The 20,746-nt window shown below is 29.8% G+C and overlaps 1 protein-coding gene across 1 annotated transcript; it reads left to right on the top strand.

The window, feature by feature from the left end:
• The first annotated feature begins 924 nt into the window (after positions 1 to 924).
• oaf (BRICHOS-like domain-containing protein out at first) lies at positions 925 to 19,323 on the top strand. Its single transcript, XM_076483498.1, has 4 exons — positions 925 to 1,357; positions 7,438 to 7,572; positions 8,367 to 8,550; positions 11,536 to 19,323. Exons 1-4 carry the CDS (start codon positions 1,130 to 1,132, stop codon positions 11,808 to 11,810), a joined length of 822 nt encoding a protein of 273 aa, XP_076339613.1. The 5' UTR covers positions 925 to 1,129; the 3' UTR covers positions 11,811 to 19,323.
• The last annotated feature ends 1,423 nt before the right edge of the window (positions 19,324 to 20,746 follow it).

Genomic DNA, 20,746 nt, shown 5'->3' with positions numbered 1-20,746 from the left:
AAACATGCTTTCCTTTCACCCATGGGGCATCATAATGTGATAGTCAATCCTATTTTTCGTTGGTAAAATAATAGTTCAAGAATTGGCTGTGGGTAGTGATGATTAACTGCTTTTCCTCTAGTCTTATACTGCAAAATTAGGGACTGCTAGCGCTGATAGCAGTCCCTAAGCTTTACACGAAATTAAAAAATAAACAAACTCACAGTGTAATATCGATGTGTGGAAGCATAAAAACAAGATATAATGTTGTGTGTGAGCATCAAAGGACTTACATATACATACTAAATATTATCCGCATTTCTTTTCTATTTTCTGTTTTATACCGTTAACTAATTCGTCATTTGGTTGCATTGCTCGTTATTTGTCACTTTTGTATATGCCTTGCTTGTATATTTCATAATTATTTCCATTATTGCATATATATATATATATTTAAAATTTTGGTAAACGGCGGGTGTGTTTTATTTCAGCAAAGCTCTATCGGGGGTATCTACTGTGTCCACCGAGAAGAATCGAACCTCTGATTTTAGTATAATAAATCCAAAGACTTACCACTGTTCTACCGGACCATTGAAAAACAGAAGCGAACATTCAGGTCGTACCTTTTCATAACAAACTTGAATTTTCTTTATGAGCGCATAGCACACATTCTACATGATTAATTAAAGGTGTGATGAATAGGTGGCATTACTAACAAGAACAAATATCTGACACAGCGAATAATACATTAAAGTATCATAAATAAAATTATCCTTTAATAGAGTGCATTTAAGGAAAATCAATGTAACAAAAATTAAGTAAGTCACTTCAGTTTTATTTCATTTCTACTTTAGTACTTACTCTATTTTTCTTTTTTCTATAAATTCTTTTTAGCGGTAGAGAATATATTTTTCTACCTGATTTTAGCGACGTCTATTATTTACTAATGTTGGTCGTCGCTAGAAATAAGAAATAGAGCTTCGTGTTAGTGTTATGGGTGTGAGAAATATTACTACCACTAGAAATTCAGTGTGATCGTGATTTTTGATGTTTTAACCAAAATGTTAGCTTCATTTGGTTAAAACAAGAAAATGTCACCTTTCTCTTTGGTTTTTGTAAGTTCTCTAGAAGTAGTTTTAGTACTTATAAAATGACTGAAGGGTTCTGCCAAAGATTGTTACGTTTTTTTTGGGTCATAACGTTAGTTCTTGGTGGCATTTTTTATGGAGGATGGTGTCAGCTGATAATCAACGTTAAAAACGAAGGTGGGGATGTTTTACAAGAGTCTGTTATTGCAAATACCAGTGATGATATTATAATCCTCGAATTTCAACGTCCAGAAGGCACTCTGGTCACACAGTTAATTGATTTTAAAGCGGTAAGTCCACTGTAACATTTTACATCAGTTTAGGATTGAATACAACAGACAGATATTTTCAAATATTTCTATACACTGAGTGAAACTAAAATTGTCTTTTATTACTTTTAGTTTTATAGTTATTTTATAATTTTCTTTCATTATGCATTGATGTGGGAAATTATTTTGAACCATCACATTTTAGTTTGTTCAAATGTATATTGAATTTTCTGCAGTAGAAGTGTTTTGCATGTCACATGTGTTTTAATGATTTGATAAACACAAGAAATGTTGATGAAGTTAACTGTCTAATTACACAAAATGCTTGACATTTATTGTTTAACACTTTCTTAACTCTTAAAATGTATGTTGTATTCTCAAATTATATGTATGTAATAATGAAGTATTTTCATATGGGGATTTTGAATGAAGTGTGTGTGAAACTTGTAATACTAATAATTTTTTGAGCAAGTAACATCTGACCTGGAAGCTTTTAATAATTCTATTGAAAAATGAACATATATTTTCTCTTAATATTAAGTGTTTTGGATTAATTTCCATTTCATGATACTGATTAGATTACAATATCAAATTTATACATAATTCTTTAATGTGTATTTTGTACATAAGACTCTAAATTTACTGCAGTTCATAATAATTGTACTTCAGAGAAAATAGATTATCTTTAAAGACTAAGAGTTTTTAAAAAGGTGGTCACTAAGTTATTATAAATTATGCAATGCATAAATGTCTCAGTTTCAAAGCTAGTTCTTGTTTAGCATTATAATTAATATTTGCCAAGAAAAGGCTCATTACTTAAAAGTAAAATTGCTTGTTAAAGTTTAGTTCAATAAAATGGATGTGGTACAGTTCTTGTTTTAATTACTACATCAATTAAGTGATTTCAATATTTATGCAACACATAATATGTGCATCTTAGAGACTATTTGAAAAATATACCTCAGTTTATAACAAAGAACAGTTTATGATGATGTTATTCATATATTGGAAACATTTGATAATGAGGAACACACTTCTTTAAAATAAAGGTTTTCAGCTGGCTTGACCAGGTAATGGAAAACATTATTATAAATGTACAATGTTTTGTTAAGCTCTTCTAAACATATTTATTATACTTGCTGAAAATTACATGTTGTTTTCCCCAAATATGTTAAGACTTGGAGAACATATGTTTTGTGTGTTTAAAATTGTATATTTATTACTATTATATATTTCTTATTTTCTATTATTTGCTGCATTTTAAATTTTTATTCACATTCCATAGGCCAACTACCCTGTTAGAATAGTAAAATGGTGTTATCTGAAGATGGTTTTTACTGTGCCAAAACTTGTATTTGTATCCCTTTGTCCTGTTCTGCTTGCCATTAAGTATGAAAAAAGATGATGGATCAACACTCTCCTTTCTTTAACAATCTTAGACATTTCATTCAGGTTCCTTATATTATTTCTTTTTTCTAAGGAAATTTTCTGAGATCTTAACTTGTTCTCATATGATAACTTTTTGTCCCAATTTTCATCTTAATACTTCTAATTTTATTAAGATATAAAATATTAGCTAAGATCACACTTGTAGTGTAAGGAGAAAGATGAGTTAATTGGATATATAGGTGTTTTAGATGGGAGAAAGCAGAAGGTTGTTATTAATACAGTCCAGCCAGACTGGACTGTATCACTGGTGGAGTACCTCAAGGATCAGTGTTTAGGCTCTTACTCTTTCATATTTACTTCAATGATATCGATATCACGTAATTAGTAATTGAATAAAAGTTACTGATGGCATGAAACTCTGGGTATTTTTAGCCACACTAAGTATTTTGAGGTATTATAGAATCACTTCATTATTTTATAAGATGGATAAATTTTTGGAATGTATTTGGATTGTCATAACTTGAAACTAACTCAGTAGCATGACAAAAGGATTGAAATAATATCATTTGTATAACCAGTAGAAGTTTAGGATGTTTCCAAATTACTAGCTAGACCTCATTTGGAATACTGTGTACATTTTTGGACTCCTTGTCTAAGAACGGATATTAAATTACTAGAAAAAATTGAAAGGAAAGCTAACAGAATGATTACATACATAAAAGAATTGTGCTGTAGGTTAATATCTTTCATTTTATTTTTCTTGAGAAAATAAGGGTAAGAGCTGATCTTATTGAAGCTTACAAGATTATATGGGGATTGGAAGGATAAAGGCTTCTGATTTATCTGTGCTATATTCTGAAGATAACAGGATGAGAGAACACAAATTGGGCTAAGTGCTAGTTATGACAGTTTTATTTTTTTTTTACATAGTGATTGATCCATGAAAGAAGCTTTCATTGACAGTATTAGAAGTCAGTTCTTTACAAAACTGTAAGAGAGAAATTAATGATATCTCAAAGTAAAGGTTGATTGAAATTTTTAGTTTTTTTAGGAACAGACTTGAAGTATTAAATGGTTTTGTTGTCCACAGGTTATATATTAAGAAAAAAAGTTTTAGAATAGCCTGAAAGTTGTAAGAGGAAGACTTCTGTCTGATATGATTTAGCTTAAAAGTGGAATGTAAGCTTGGAATTATAAAGTTATAGATGTATATTATTAATAAAATATAAGGGTTAATACATTTAACCCTTTTGCTACATTAAAGTTGTCTGTATTTTCTGTATTTCTGTATTGTCCTGTAAAATGTATGCCATATACTAATGTTCTTTTCCTGTGTTTGTACAGATGTTTGTTTTTTATTGTGCATATAATCCATATCAGCATGAATATCTTGTGTAGATCATGTAACAAAGTATTGTGACCACTGCACATCTTCAAGATAACAGGTATTACAAGTAGTTTAGAGAAATTCTGGAGCTTCTTCAATATTCACCACATCTGTAATTATATATTGTTCTTTAGCCATGATAAACTTGAACAAAACAAAATGGGATTATGTTTTCACTTTTACAAAAGGTTTCTCTCTCCATATCATCCTAGAAGTGCTACAGCAAGGTGAATCTAAGAGAAGTACTAAGATTTATATCAAACAATTTTTGAATACTAGTTGGCTGTAAGGTGTGTGCTACATGTACATATGTGAATATGATTAAAGTAAGTGATAGCAGTTGGCTTACAAATGTTATGCAAGTGATTTTTGAATGTTTCTAAATAGTACATAAATATGAATTACAAAACAAAGGATTTCACTGTGAAACTTTAATTGATCTGACTTTGTCCTTTTGAAACTATGTAACAAAACTACAACATTTTAACACTTAAGGTCAAAATGTTCTCGACTTTATTCTATTAAGTTTTAATACCCATACCAGCTTTCTTGGGATAATTTTTTTTTTTACTTGGATAGATAAATACATCTTGGTGCTGGCTTTGTTTTATAACATTTTTTAACCTAATAGCAACCAGAAGTTTGGTTTCTATCATATGCAGGGGTTACAAATTATCATAATTTTTTTTTACCTCCACTGTGTAATTTTGTGGTAATATGCGATACCTTTATATATGTGTAGGTGAGGAGTTGCATTTTGTTTGATTTTGGCACTGCTCAGTTGTTTTAGTGAGCTAAGGAAACCTTTTATGTACTAATTTCTAAATGGCTTACTCTAAAAACAGTAAAAAAAGTTATATAAGCAATGGTATCTTAATTAAAAGAGGCTTAAAATTTTTTAGTTGAAATATCATTTAAAAGTTTTGGATTTTATTATTGATTAATAATAAATTTCTGTTTTATATTGCATTTAACTTGTGTATTTTACACAAAAGTTGTTAGCATTTGGACTTTTGTAACCATTCTATATAATTATAAATAATTTCTTTTTGTATTGCATTTAACTTGTGTATTTCCACAAAAATTAGTATAGTTTTGACTTTGTGTAAAATAATTAGGAATTATATTTGTAATATGTTCAGTAGGAATAGATCTAAAATTGTGTGGTGTGGTCTAAAAGGTTATTTTATAAGTAGATTGTAATGCATAATGAAAATAGTGTATTTTTATTTGCAGATAAAATTAAACCTACTTTCTATTACATCGTAATGAATAAATTAGTAACTGTAATATTAATTCTTGAAAAATATATTCATCTGTAAATGTGTTTTTTAACATTCTTTTTAAGCCATTACAGGTTGTAAGCCAATGTTTAATATATAACTGAAGCTTTGAATGTTCATTTCCATTTAGCTTACCAGTAGTTTGCTGTTGTTGATAGTAAATATTATACTAAATGTACCAAGTGTACTTATTTGTGTCTACCATAGTCCGTGCTATTAGAAACAGTGTTTATCGTAGTGTGCCACTGTGCTCTGAAGCTTTAGACAGATACAACACAGTGTTACTTGCAATATTCAGATATCTTATACTAATCCTGTTAGTTGAGGATCATACTGGATTAACTTTGCAGCTTATAAAGTAAAATTTACATCTACTTTTATTAGATTTGTTAGTATTAGTGCTTAAATTATTTTTTTAGGAAATTACAGTGTAAGAGTGTAATTGGTGAGAGTTATAACAAATTGATTACATCATCATTTTTTGGCATTCATTATATGAATAAGTATTTCAAGTTGTGAATTATCTCATTTTCAATTTATTAACCTATTTTTCCAAAATTTAGCCACCTTTTTTATATAAGCATTCTTTTTGTGGTAAATTATAAATTATTATGTGTATTCTATAGTTGTAAGATAAAATTTCACAAAGCCTTGATGAATAATGAAATTATGCACTTGCAAAAATGAATTACCAAACACCAAATTTACTATGTGTAACTACAGTTTTTGTGTAGTTTATGCTGTTTAAACAGTATGTATTCTTGTGCCATGTGATTGCATCTCTTATTTTCTGTTGAACTTTTTTTAGATATGATGTCATATTGTACTGTATATTACAAGTAGTTCTTTTATCTTCAAGTTTAAAAATTCATAACATCTGTGTAATCTTTTTTTTCTCTTTTGAATAAGGATATTTTGAAAAGGACTTGTCATTTGGAATGAAATATTTGAAGTCAAATTTTTATCAACACAGTTCCTAAATGCAAACATTTATTTAAAAAAACTGGATACTTTCTATCATATCATATGTAGGAATGTTGTACTTTATTTTTATTTTTGTGCTTTTATACTGTCAAGTATGCCTTCTTGGTTTTATGTGTTACAGGAAACACTCAGCAAAGCATACAACATCTTGTTAAAGTAGTTAAAGCTCATATAATATAGACCACTATATGACATCTACAGTTTTCAAAGTATGCATAACTCTGAAGATGCCTTAGAGCAAAGAATGTGTACATCTCTCGTGGAGTACTATAGATAATTTCATTCAACCTTGTTTAGGCTTGGGTTAGGCAAGATATTTCCAGATTTTTGTGAGTTATTACCTGTAATACTGAAAATGAATTAATACATTTTACAGAAACAGTTTAGAGATATTGTCTGTGTGAGTGGTAATTTAATTTTTGTTTAAAAAATCTTACTTATTTATATTAATATTTAATTTTTAAAACCTATCTAAAACTATTTGAAAGGTTAGAGAAAGCATAAACTCTACTTTGATTCTGCTAATTTCTCTAAATAAGATACTACACATACATTTGAAGAAAGTGTGTTTGAATATTTTATGCTGTGTAAACAAATTATATCTAGTTTTCCTGTAAAATATGAAACTAATAACATTAAGAAAATTGAAAGAAATTGTCTGTTTTTCTCATTTTACATGTGCATGTTTGATCAATTCTCTTTAGAATGTTTATGTAAATTAACATTTTAAGGAAATGTATCACTGTGGTATTATGTTTTTTTTGTACACAATCTAATTATCAACCCTTTCTCAAGTATCAGTGGAATATTGGTAGACGTAGTCACATTATCAGTGTGTTGCATACTTATGCTATCTTAAAAGTTACATGTTTCATTTATAAGCACTAAATCTAAAAACAGAGTAAAAAAACTTCATCTTAAAACAGTCCATTAAAAACGTTAACATTGTGATTTAGCAGAGTAAAGATTCAAGACAGGACTTAGATTTGTAAAAGTATTCTGTTGTAATACTTGAAGCTTATAAATTGAAGATTTATTTCTCTGTTTTTTCTTGCTAGGAAGCTCAAATCTTTCGAGTATTGATATTAGGGGAAGAAGAGCGAGGAGAAACACAATACCAAGTCGTTTGTTTTGTCATTAAGTCAAATAAGATAGATTTTATATCAGCTGATGCAGTATCAAAGCTGAGACAGGTAAATTATAGTAATGGTGAAAATAATCTTCTGTTGCTGAAGTTTTCAAAATATGATATGGGTTGTCATAAAGCTCATTTGTTTATATGATATCACTTGAAGTTGAGGGGAGGATAAGCAGATTAGTTCAGTTAATAATTTGTAGTTATATTTAATTAAGAATTCATGTGTCTTTTCAACCTTCAATTTTGTACACGGATGTAAGATAACAAATATCGATTAACATGGATACAGATAAAGAAATGTAATTGTTTTATCTCTAACAAGAGTGCTTATCAGGAAGTGAAAGGTAGTGATAGAACTCTAACACTATAACTCATAAAAGTCTTAAACCTCCCAACACTACCTTACAAAGATGTTGATAATATTGTAACAGATTTTCCCTAACATTTAACATTCCTTAACAGATACACTTAACATTTTACACATGTATGTAATATGTGTTTTCTGTATTTGGTCTCTAATTATTAAAGACAATCAATAATTGAAGTTCAAAATGGGCAAATTATGATTTTGCCTGAAGATAAATGTTTTCCATGTAGACTAAATCATTCTCATAATACCTACATATATATTTGAGATATCTAAGTCATTTCTGGAAGTCAACATTGATATCTTTTAATCCAAACATTTTTTAGGCCTTAATTGTGTATATGCTTAGATACTTGTATGTTTGTTTTTCAATAGTTATTGAATTTTTTCTTTATTATGATTAGGTGAGTATAGGATTTATATCTAGCAATTTGTTATCATATTTAGAGCAGTAGTAAAACATAATTACAAACCTTATTCAGAGAAATCCTAGTGCCATTCGTCAGCCAGAAGAGGATCGGGGAAAAGAGTTATTTGAAATGGACCTCAGTGTCGAGCTCAACAAGTCTTCCATTATTTCCTCACACTTGCCCGAGTTGTGTGAGGAAGCAACTACCACTACTTTTGCTAGAGAAGTAGACCTTCGTGCCTGGACTGATTCAAAAAGTAAACTTTATATTTTCATTTCTGGAATAAATTCTATAAGTGTTTTGCTCAATAACGAGTGTTTTTGTTTGAAACATTTTGATTCAATAATGATGTACTTACTGATGGAATGGCTGAAACATTTTGATTCAATAATGATGTACTTACTGATGGAATGGCTGAAACATTTTGATTCAATAATGATGTACTTACTGATGGAATGGCTGAAACATTTTGATTCAATAATGATGTACTTACTGATGGAATGGCCTGAGTTCTATATGACTTAGTATGTGGATTCAGATTGTTGATTTTTTACATTTTTTAATGATGGATTTGTAAAAGAAAAATCATTATCGTAGAAACTTAAAAAAATTGCATTGTTTCCTATATTTTAAGGATTTCTGGTTAACCTTAATAAATATGTGTTTGCAATGTTTTTGGTATAAATAAAGTGAACATTTTACACAGCAATAACCACAAGATTATAATACTGTTGAGATGAATTTGATTTCTGGTATTTTAGTGCTTGTAACCTTTTAAGTGTTTTTTAGTTAGTTATAGGAAAGAAATAAAAGTGTTAAGTGTGAAAAAGGTGAATAAATGCTCAGTTATAAGAATGTGAAAATAACAACTAGTGGTAAAAATAGTAATATAAATATCCAGTATTTAAGGATCATAATGATAAGGTTGATAAGAATTATTTTTAACTGATTAATTTTTTTGTTGGTGTATAATTTATGCTGAAATATTATTAATTAGTTAAGGCAAGTCATAAATCTTACTAGTTTTGCTGCATTACATGTTTGTTTGGGTATGGAGCTTTATAAAGGGCTAACTGCAGTCTTTTCAATATTACAGTGTAATGATTTCCTAATGCTCATAACATGACAAGACATTTTTCCCTATGATATGTGCATTGTATGATAACTACTGTACCATAGATCCCATGATTTTTGGGCCCATCAGTACCAGCTACCTCTGGAGGATGTGTATATGTCTACCAACATGATATGCTCAATTCCTGGCCACAATTGCTTGCTGCATATATCCTGATAAACTTGACCATTTCAAAGCACTAATCATTGAAGCGTGGCCCCAGTTGGCATTTGTGTTCTGCATTAAAATGCTATTCTGTGATGTTATTTTGTTAGAAACTAATGCATTTGGTATATTACTAAATGTTCATACAATTTTAGTATAAATGTAATAAATTAACTGCTCAGCAGGTTGTTACCATGTTTAGATCAACTGATTGTGCATCATGTAGTAATGTATTGTTACATTTCTAGTGTCCACTCCAAGAATTATGTCCTGAATTCTAGTATTATAAGCCCTGAAGGTTATTATTAAACTACTGGGAATATAATACAAATTAAAATTAGTGGATATTATTATTTATTTGTTAAAAAGCACTTTCTTCCTGACAGTTAAAAACATTTAGTAAAAAAAAATTTTCTATTGTAATTCAAAATATTCATATATTACAGAGTTATTAATTTAACCTTTGAAATCAACATTATTATTCTTAAAGTTATTGATTTCATGGAATTATGAAACTAATAAATTTAATGCAGAGCCCAAATGCTGAAATGGGACCGATCAATGATCAGTATTTTAATGAGATCAAATTTATGTGGACACATGCAGCTAGTGCTTGTGGCCAGAGAGTGAGCATACCAGTCATGTTAGTAGAAACATGCATATCATCCACAGGTAGCTAGTACTGATGGGTCCAAGTATTGTGGGATCTATGATACAATGCATATATCATTGGGCAAGATATACATGTGATTTTTTTTTTATGAGTCCATAGAAATATTTTAAGAAATAGTACTTTTTTTCATGTAATTATACTGTTAGGTAAACTAATATTTTATTCAAGATATCCTACATTTTAGGAAATTATTTTCAGTTTCACATAATCAAGCATATATGGAATGGAAATGTATAATAACTTTAAGAAATATGTACTTACTATTGTGAGCTTTTGTTCAGTATCATTTATTTTAATGAAACCATATTTTCTGCAACCAGAAAATTCTTTCTGAAAAAATGAGATTGTGTAATATTACAACTTAAAAATGAGTATCACATTTTGCTACTGAGACTCCTGTTTTAAATAGAGAGAGAATGCACTTTTGGTCTGAACTGTTACTAAAAGTTACTGCTGTCTGTTTGGTACACATCTGATGGAAGAGGCTACCACTCCTTGTACAGAGCAGTTCCAAGTACATTGAGATTTGAAAGTTTCAGACATTTTAAAACAGGCCAGACTGGTTTCTTTGTAGTTGTTTTAGATGCGTAGCATGCAGTGTTGCATGATACATTATCATGCTGAAAGTAGCATGTACCTTCCATGTAGAATTCCATCAGTGCAGACATACACCATTGTCCAAAACATTTGTTATGAGACAAAAGTTACAGTATGATGTTCAAACATGCATTAGCTGTACTCTGTGCTATTCTTTACAAGCCAGCTTTGGCCTTAAGGAGTATCTCTAAATCTTTATGGTACATAAAAACTTAAGGATTGTTTGCAAATTTATATAGTTCATAAAGTTTAATGAGTGTTTATACATCCGTATATTACATTGAAATATATAGATTGTCTGCACAGTTGTATAGTTCATCAAAGTTAAGGAGTGCCTGTAAGTCTGTATAATACATCAAAACTTGTGAGCTGTCTATACTATCACTTCTAATTTAGCTCAGAAAAATACTTCAATAATTTGTACAAGTTTACCACTTACCAAACATGGTTAACTCTATGTGTATGTGAAAATAAGAAAACAATATAATCAGAATTACAAAGTGAATCTAAATGATTAGATAATTGTGTTGAAATGCTTGGGTAGTGGAACTTAAAAATTGTAAAGTACTTATGTAGATTGCAAAAGATAGCTCATTGCTTTTATGCTGATTTTAGCATTGTTACAACTTAGTGTTAATTTAAAAATACATTTTATAAACTCACTCTTTTGGAACTGTATATTTGCTTTCCAGATTATGCTAGAGATATTGTTTCTTTAACTGCTGCAGTAAAAAGGTTTCCACCCCCTCAACTCAGTCGTTGTCGTTCTACTAGCAGTTGGTCACAGCCATGCCAGTGTCAGCTGGAAGTCTGTGTGGGTTGGTATCCCTGCAGCCTCAAGTACTGCCGTGGTAAAGATTCGAGTGGGAGAATGGTCAACTACCGCTGTGGTATCAAGACTTGCCGCAAATCCCGAGTTTTCTACTACTATGTTCAGCACAAGCATTTGTGTTTGTGGGATGAGTGATGAGTGCAATGATGAAAATGCTTCCTATTGTCAAATTCACCTTTTGCAAGTGACATAGATTAAGATATTCTTGTATAATGTAACTAGTGTAACTCCTTGGTCATCTGTATAATCTGTATACATATATAAATATACAATGATTCTTATGTACAGAAATGTAATGCAATGTTTTTATAATTACTGTTATTTCTTATCCTAAAACCTGAGTTTTATACCAAGGTATTGGTTTTTAATCTTATTCCAAGCATTCGAACTCTTGAATTTCTAATTGTTGACATTTGGACAGCTATCCAAAAGCTTAATGCATAACTAAAAGAAACTGGAAAGATGGATATGATTTTTAGTGAAACTGGAAAGTATTTCCAAGTTTTAAAATTTACCAGTGTACAGTCTGCTACAAAAAGAAATTTATAAATGGTGGTAATCAAAATTGCTTATTTGGTACAAAAGTAAAGAGTAAAGAAGTAAAAAGTAAATATTATAGACAGTAATCACAAACATTTCTGTTTGTGAAATAAGTAAAGACACGTACCAGTCACAAATTATTTCTTTTTAAATAACATTTTGTTTCACAATACAACTTGTAAATGTTAAGCAGCTCAGTTATTGCATTGTTTTTATTAAGTTAAATCAAGCTTCAAAGATGAATATTAAATTTTGGGATACTTATAAGTTGCTTTTGTAGATTCATAGAAGCCTACTGTTGAAATGTAAGTGCATTACATTGGTAATTATAAAAATGGCTTTATGAAATAAATTGAATTAAGGTTCAAAGTTTTTTAGTAAAGAGGATATATTTTGTTTCTGTGTATGAGTGAACCTACCTCCTGTGTTAGTGCATCAGTGGAATGACAACCTTTCATGAAAATAACTATAGTTTGGCATTTCTCAGTGTTTTGTTATTCTATAGGAAGAAGTAATAGATTTATTAAAATTATACCATCAGTGAATAGTATTGATGTTTCATAGCTCTGTTAAATTATTGGCAAAATTTAAAAATGTGATTTCCTAGCACTTGCTTATGTAATGCTGCATATTTTATGGCAGTTTGATTTAACCTTTGATATTAAGACACTTTGTTTTTGGTGGAGTAAGTTGCCAGTACATCATATGTTTTGTAAATGATAATTAGGCTTAATACATTAATAAAGTTGAGTAGTTATGGATTTTCTCTCAAAAGAGACATTGATATTTTGCTTAATTTTTTATCTGATTTTTACTTGTTAAAAATTTTCTGCAATGTACAGACATAAAAATTTGTGTACCACAGCATATGTGTAATCCTTATGTTAGCAGTTACTCTCTTGCTGATTTATAACACTTGTGCTTTTGTATGAGTGTTGATTGAGTAAACATTTCTTATATCAGTTGTATGTTATTCAAAGAAACACCTTTTTTTTTTCACCAGACTGTACATATTTTGTAAAGGGCAGTTGTCAGAGCAATTTGATTTGAAAAGCATTTTATAGTAACTTTTATTACTGTAGATGGACACAAGTGGACAGTTTAGAAGGAGGTATTATGTAACACAAGTATGCTTCCTTTTGAATAGGGGATTCTGTCCAAATGAAGACAATTGGTGTTCGTGTCAACATAAATATTTGTAAATAATTAATAGTTCAACAAATTTCAATGAATGAGTGGTTGAAACTCAATGAATGTATAAACTCTTTCATTTTTACACAAAAACCAGAAGAGTCAGTTTGACTCGTACAGATACGTATTGTTTTAAAAAAAAGATACTATGTAAATTGTATGAGCTATACTTATCATGGACATTAGAACTTGAAATACACCAGTTTACAAGATATAAGTCAACACAACTTGTATTGATGAGAGAACTTTTTTTTTTATTAATCTAAAAAACATGGTATATGGGTAATGAAATATTTGGATACATAGCTTTAATTAAGGCAAAGCAATTAGAAAAGCGTAACATAAGATTTTTATGTTCACACTTGGATATACTGAGCTGTTTTTCTACTTGGTTGTTTAATCCTTTTATCATTTTAAAAAATTCATATAAAACCAGTACTAAGGCTTTGTTTACTTGACTTAGAGTTGATCATTTATAATCAATAAATTAATTGATTTGAATTAATATAAGGGTTTGACAAATGTTGGGTACAGGAGCTATTGTCATAGCTTTTTTGCACTAACTGGAGCTTTCTTTAACCTCATGTTAGAGGTACTTATTAGTATTATTTATGTTAAGTTTTATTTCTGGCAGTCATAAGTTTCTGTTTCAAAATTATCTTACTCCTGTTACTTATAGAACACAGGTTTTGTAATCACCTGTGATTATGTTTATGTACCGTTTTTCTTTAATGGTTCATTGTATTAGATTTTATTTCTGAAAGAGGATTTGTAATGTATGATTCATTTTCTTATTTTAATTACACATTTTTTTTTTTTATAAAGCTTGTATGTTTGTGTCCATTGAGGGAAATGTGCATAATTACTACTATTGTGTAGGCAATGTAGATATTTAATGAAAGCTTTAATGGCCAATTACCACTGAGAATGAGTTTGAGAGAGAAGCTTAGATATAACTTGTTTCCAGTTATTAAGTGTAATTCTAGAAACTGTTGTAAAAATCATGCTATCCTGCTTCAGAGGATAGCTGAACTGTAAAACTAATTGTTAAATAACTTGAGTGATATTTTTTTTTAATCTCAACTATTTCTAGTATTTTCTAATACTTGAAAAGCAGTTGATTAAAAAATTGTAGTTATTCAAAGGACCAAAAATATGTTTAGAAATTCACAAATGCTATTAAAACAGTTGTGATAAAAAAGATATTTAATTACTTGTTTGCCTTAGAGCCACATATTTAATTTCAGTTAGTCAGCTGGTATCTTAAGGTTATGAAATCACTTTATCTCTTGGTGCAGTATTTTCTATTTGCTTTTTAATATGTAAGTTGCTTTATTTGTTTGTATAATAGTTTTCATTTTTCCCAAGTTAATTCTTTTGTAAAAGTAGTATTTAAAAGCATTTTTTTGGTTTAAATATGTTGGCATAGGGTAATAAATTAATAAGATGTACAAATGGTAATTACTAATTTCATAAACTAAGCTACAATCAGAGGTACTGGAACTTATTTGTTAAGGCAGTGCTAGTGGTGGGTCTTATTTGAACTGCTTTGTTTTCTATGTTCACATTTAAGTTTTATTTTTCAAAAAAGAGGTCCACTTCACCAAGCTTGAGTACCTTCAATTTTTTTTGAGAATTTCACCCCTTACTGGAATGTGTTGGGAATTGTGTTAATTGAATATCTGTAATTTTTAATGCAATCCTGACTCTGGTTTGTAGTTTACATAAGATATGTTGTACTGATTAAACAAAGTACTGGTTGAATAGTAAAAACATGAATAAGAAAAAAAGGGTGTTTGGTAATTTTTGTTGTTTTCTACTTGATTCTGGTGGATTTTGTAGTATGAAGAAAAAAACATTTTAAAACATCTGTCTGCCCTAAATGTATAGTCAATGCAGGACAATATTTTGATTTACTTAATGGAAGCAGACTTGAAAAGTAAACCTCTTGACTTCACTTTGCTGCCCATCTTTGTGTTGGTTTTTCACAACAATTGTAGATGATCTCTTAAGGACTTTTAAGCTGAAATATGCACACTAGCTACATATCAGATCTCTCTTTTGTCTATTACAGGGTACTTGCTGCCCATTCGGTACAATAATTCATCTAAACTGAAACTACAACCATACATTTTTTATATGAAGTACTATTTGTATACATTAAGTGTCATTACATCACAACCAATTGCGTAGTTTCTCTTTCTCACTAGATTAAGTATTTTCCACCTAAATATTTTGTGGAAGGTTATTTGTTTTATTCTTTTTTTTTTAACTCAAATCATGTTTTGAACTCTGAGTAGACATGACAGTCTACTGATCAGTTGTAGTGTATGTCATCAACTCTTAGCACTTTAAGGATGTAATTTAATTTTATGGATGTGTCATGGATGAAAATGGAAACCTACCAGATTATGCAAATAATTCTGGTGAAGGACTGAAAAGACAAAATAAAGGAACAGTAGACATTACAGTTGATTAACTAGCTGTAATATATGTTATAAACTCTTAGCATTTGAAATGGTTTAGCTTAATTTTACAGATGCATTTTGTAAAAATGTAAACTCAGATTTAATTAGTTCTTATTTGGACTACGGAATACCACCACTCAATGTGCATTCACCAAATGATGTAAATATGTCTGGTAAAAGACTGAGAAGAGAAAGTAAAAGAAGGATATAACTGTTTTATTTCTGGAGGTAAGACAAACAAATACCAGTTTTACTTTTCAGTATGAGAAAGTTTGTAAAATGTTGTAATGTGTATGACCTAACATTTCATCTCATCATTAATGATAAGTTTTCTCTAATTTTATGTAGAAGAACAAAAACATTATGTAGTCCAGTCAGATCTTTAGTCCAAAAGGAATTCTTAAGTTCAAATGTAACGTATCTGAAAAAAAAAGTTCAAAATGCTTATTTGGATTTATAAATGGTTGTATTGAATGCTCCATGAATTTAAACATAAGGTTTTCTAGAATTTTACAAATTTATAAATTTTAGTAGGTCAAAACAGTATGATGTGGGGCTCTTTGTAAATCTTACTGCAGTATATTATGTTACTGTTTATTTTTTGTTTATTGTGTAAGTATACTGTTTCTAATCATTTGAATGTGTTTGAATATTTTTATAAGCATTATTTTTGGTATAAATGCTTTATGAAGCATTAATCATTTGCACAAGATCAGAATGTCATTAGTGGTTATTTGTGTGTCCAACAGCTCTGATGCTTTGATTAAATAATTTTGTAGTACAACACAAAATGAAGTTATATAGGATTTTGAAATTTCTATAATGTGCTAAAATATTCTCAGATTTTTATATTGTACAAAATTTTTGCTTCTTTCATTTAGGGTCCATTTTGTAAAAAGAGCTGAAAAAAGCTGCTTATCATGAACTGTTTGCTCTATTCCTTTATAAACAAATATTATGTTTATTATTGACTGCAACATGCACTGAAAACTTCATTACAGTCTAACTATTAGAATTTAACACCATTTCAAATTCAAATAGGGAAGAGAGAAGGTTTGTTGTTTCATGGACAGGCTGGATGCTCATGGGGATTTTAAGTTAAAATGAGAATATTAGTCTATTATTGGGAAAATGTGTTTACTTGTATTATATTATTTGCTAACCATTCAAATAGTGCAAGTTACAGATTATATATATTTTCCCGAAAATAAATTATGCTGAATAATGCTCTTCTTGATTAGCACTCTTGTAATAAATTTTTAATTTGGAGCTAAAGAATTAAAACGAAGTATAATAAGTTACGTGGTGACTAAAATCTCAACAGCCTGATTAGATGGTGGGACTGATGACTAAGGTTGAGTATCAAGGTAACCGTAAGTATACTTTTTGTATGCTTAATGTGTATCATCAGTAACTAATCCTACTGCAAACAGTAAGTGTGTAAATAGTGCTAATGAAAGTTTTCAAAGGAAAAGAAAAAAATAGATAAACAATTTCAGCGCCAAATTAACTAGTTAGGTAAGTTGAACGTACCATATTACTTGTTTCTAACGTAGAGGTTTATATTAAGTAAGAGATCTTACAAATAAAATAAATCGTTGTTTTATTGGGACGCTCCTGTATTTCTTAAATTTATTTAAAGATCGCATTGCATTTTTTTACGGGATGAAATGATTTGTAGAGATATCGATTAGTGAATACACTTCCTTTGAAACGAAGTATCCATGTTTAATTTAATTAAACAGGCAATACTATTGTAAGAAATCAGGTTTCTCTACCTGGGATGGGCATCGGTAGTCTATCCTGTAGTTGTTCGCTCAACAACAAACATATTCTTATTATATACTCATTTGTACCGAGACTTAAATAAATGTTTTATTAAGGTTTTTTTTTTTTGCATGCCTGTAATTGTTGAAAGATATTGCAAAGATCTTGATTAAATTGGTAGAAAGTCGACGTGCTGAATTGCATAGTTTTAGAAGAATAGCAAAAGTATTTGTTTTTGTTTCAAAAGTCTCCATTTTTCAAAGTAAAAGTAAGAAAGCATTAGACAGTAATAAGAGAAACTATTGAACAAGATTTGGTTTGTTTGTCGGTTTCGTCAGCTTACGACCAGTTTGTTCATTATATACATTTCACATAACCAAAGTTTGAGTAAGACTTAACCGTAGTAACAAAGTATTACACAACAGTGTGGATGTTGACTTTAGAAGTTATCGATTAGGGGTTGTACTCACTTGTGAGATCGATGATCTGCACAGACATGCAGCCTGCACGTGATGTGAATTGGTTTCTAGTGGTTCTTGAAATAAATCACGTCAATGTTTAAAGCACATTGCTCGTTACCTGGTCTTCGGTAAAATCGTTCGTGTGCAAAGAAGTCAGCCAACACGTCTCTCTGTTTTACTGTTCTTTTACGTCTTGACAATAAAATTCACACCTAATACACATGACGTTTCAAGAGAACCATGGTACTACCAAAAGATTGAAGGGAAAAAAGTTGCTGTGTTTAATAACAAAATTGATGCTGCATATTGGAGTGTCATCCTATTTGTTTTGTTGTAGACAACATTAAAGTATGGGCTTTATTTTATAATAATTGCAGTTCTTTATGCAAAGTGGTTTGTATATCTAAGAGTAATAATATTATTTTTATTGCTAGTGTCGTACAGTAAGTTTAAATAACGATAAAAATATTTATTTAGTTAGTTCCTTTGACCGTTGTCCACAAATACCTTTATAATCTTTTAGTGGTAATGATAATTTCTTGTGCATCACTCGTGCATTTTATCTGGGACTGAACAACTCGAATTGTTAGGTTGTAACAATTCTTCGACACAACTTGTCACCTGTTATGTTTTTGTATAAACACTCAAAACCTTTAGTCTCGCCACATTGTTTCATTTACGTCACAACAATTTATTCTAGTTCTGAACTGGTAAAAACAAAATATAAATGTTGAATATCATTGTAGAATAAACAGTATTGGAAGTGATTGGTTAAAATATCTTTTAAAATGTTTTCCAATCAGTCTACTTTCATCTTTTAATGTATAGCCTAAATATAGCTCGAAAACACCGTGTACATGATATATATTACTCGTTTGGCCTACGGCCAGTTTTTTTATAATAATGTAAAATTTAATTTTTCGTATTCGTTCTGCATTTTTTATAAGAAGAATCTGCACTCTAGTCTTTTTAACTAGTGGTGTTTCACCATGAAGGCCAATAAAACCTTTTCGTTACACTATTATTATACTGGGCGAGAGGTACTGTTATGTGTAATGTTTGGTCAATATTTTGTTTCAGTTTTATCTGTGAATCTTAGCACTACTTTCAGAATCGGAAGGTCTTAACTGAGTTAGCTTGTTAGGCTAAAGTATCATGTACTTTGTATTTCTTGTTTTGTACCGAGTGACATTTTGCAATAAAATGTAGTATTTTTTCAGAGCGATGTGAAGTTACTTCCTTATGTTTTGACACACTAACATTAAAACACTATCATTACTTACTATGCTATTTTTACGTAGATATACTGTCGACACTTAAGAGTTTTTACCTGAAAGCCATTATAAATTGTGAGGAGACAATGTATTTATGACAATATCTGGCTAAAAGATGAAATATCATAATGGAAGTTACTCGAAACGTTGTCTCCCACTATTTTTTCAACACTATGAGATCTATTCAATAGTTCTTCAAGTAGTACAAACTATTAATGAGAAAAATACAGCTTATATCCGATATTAAGTACGGTGCTAAAAATGTCAGGAAACAGACATAGAGAAGAAGGACTCCGTGCCTACATTTTAGCACTTTTAGTTTTATCGATCGTGACTTTTCACGATTTCTTCAATGGTTAAAAAAAAATATAGGACACATAAGTAAGATGCATTGTTATCCGCGGAGAGATAAGTGCCGTGATATTACAATATACTTGAAAGTGTAAAGGGCATTACAAACATTCACAAACATATGTTTGTTTTTGAAATTTGCGGAAAGCTACACGAGGGCTGTCTGTGCTAGCCATCCCTAATTTAGCAGTGTAAGACTAGAAGAAAGACAACTAGTTATCACCGCCAATCCTTGGGCTACTCTTTTACCAACAAATAATGGGATTGGTCGTAACATAACGTCCCCACAACCGAAAGGACGAGCATGTTTGTTATAACGGGAATTCGAACCCGCGACCCTCGGATAACGAGTCGAGCTCCTTAATCACCGGGTCATTCTTTACAAACGAGTCCATAGGTATATTATCTGTAAGAATGCTCTGTTTACTAGTTTCGTCTGATTTTGTTTTTAATATTTTAACGAAGAGAATTATGGAGAATAATAAACTCTACACGTTGGCTTTGGAAGCAAACCTGCTGCATCAGCCATTATGTTTTAACGAAAGGAATTATAATTTGTAAAATTATCATCCTTTAAAAGTTCGTCTATTAATTTTAGAATTATATTTTGAAGCGACAAATAAAATAATTTCATCCTAAGTTTTGTATTGTATTGCTTTTATTTTTATTGCAATTATGAAACTCCATTTACTTTAATAAACATTCCCGAAAATGGGAGAGCAGTTAAGTATGTTCAAAAGAAAATTCTAATGGGTTATAAAAAGCTGACATTATTTTTTGTATGGTATGCATATTATTATTTTTCATGAATCTGTTCTAAAACTCGTGGAACATCAGTAAGATACATCATATAATACTTCCCTTTTAATAAATATTTTACGGTCACCTCCTGCCCTCCGTGGATCAACGTTAGGCTTGATAGCATATAATGTTGAAATTCTAGGTTTGATTCTACATCTTTGAATTTTAATCTTACTAATTAATGATTTACTGTAAGACATTTATTACTTCTTTATGTG

The sequence above is a fragment of the Tachypleus tridentatus genome, chromosome 13 (genome assembly GCF_004210375.1).
Source record: "Tachypleus tridentatus isolate NWPU-2018 chromosome 13, ASM421037v1, whole genome shotgun sequence".
Lineage (NCBI taxonomy): Eukaryota > Metazoa > Arthropoda > Merostomata > Xiphosura > Limulidae > Tachypleus > Tachypleus tridentatus.
The sequence above is the reverse complement of the archived record's forward strand: the minus strand, read 5'-3'. Positions and strand labels throughout refer to the sequence as shown.

Coding starts and splice junctions, on each gene's coding strand:
- oaf (XM_076483498.1), top strand. CDS start 1,130: ATGACTGAAGGGTTCTGCCAAAGATTGTTACGTTTTTTTTGGGTCATA. Junction 1,358..7,437: donor AGTTAATTGATTTTAAAGCG/GTAAGTCCACTG, acceptor TTTTCTTGCTAG/GAAGCTCAAATCTTTCGAGT. Junction 7,573..8,366: donor CAGTATCAAAGCTGAGACAG/GTAAATTATAGT, acceptor AACCTTATTCAG/AGAAATCCTAGTGCCATTCG.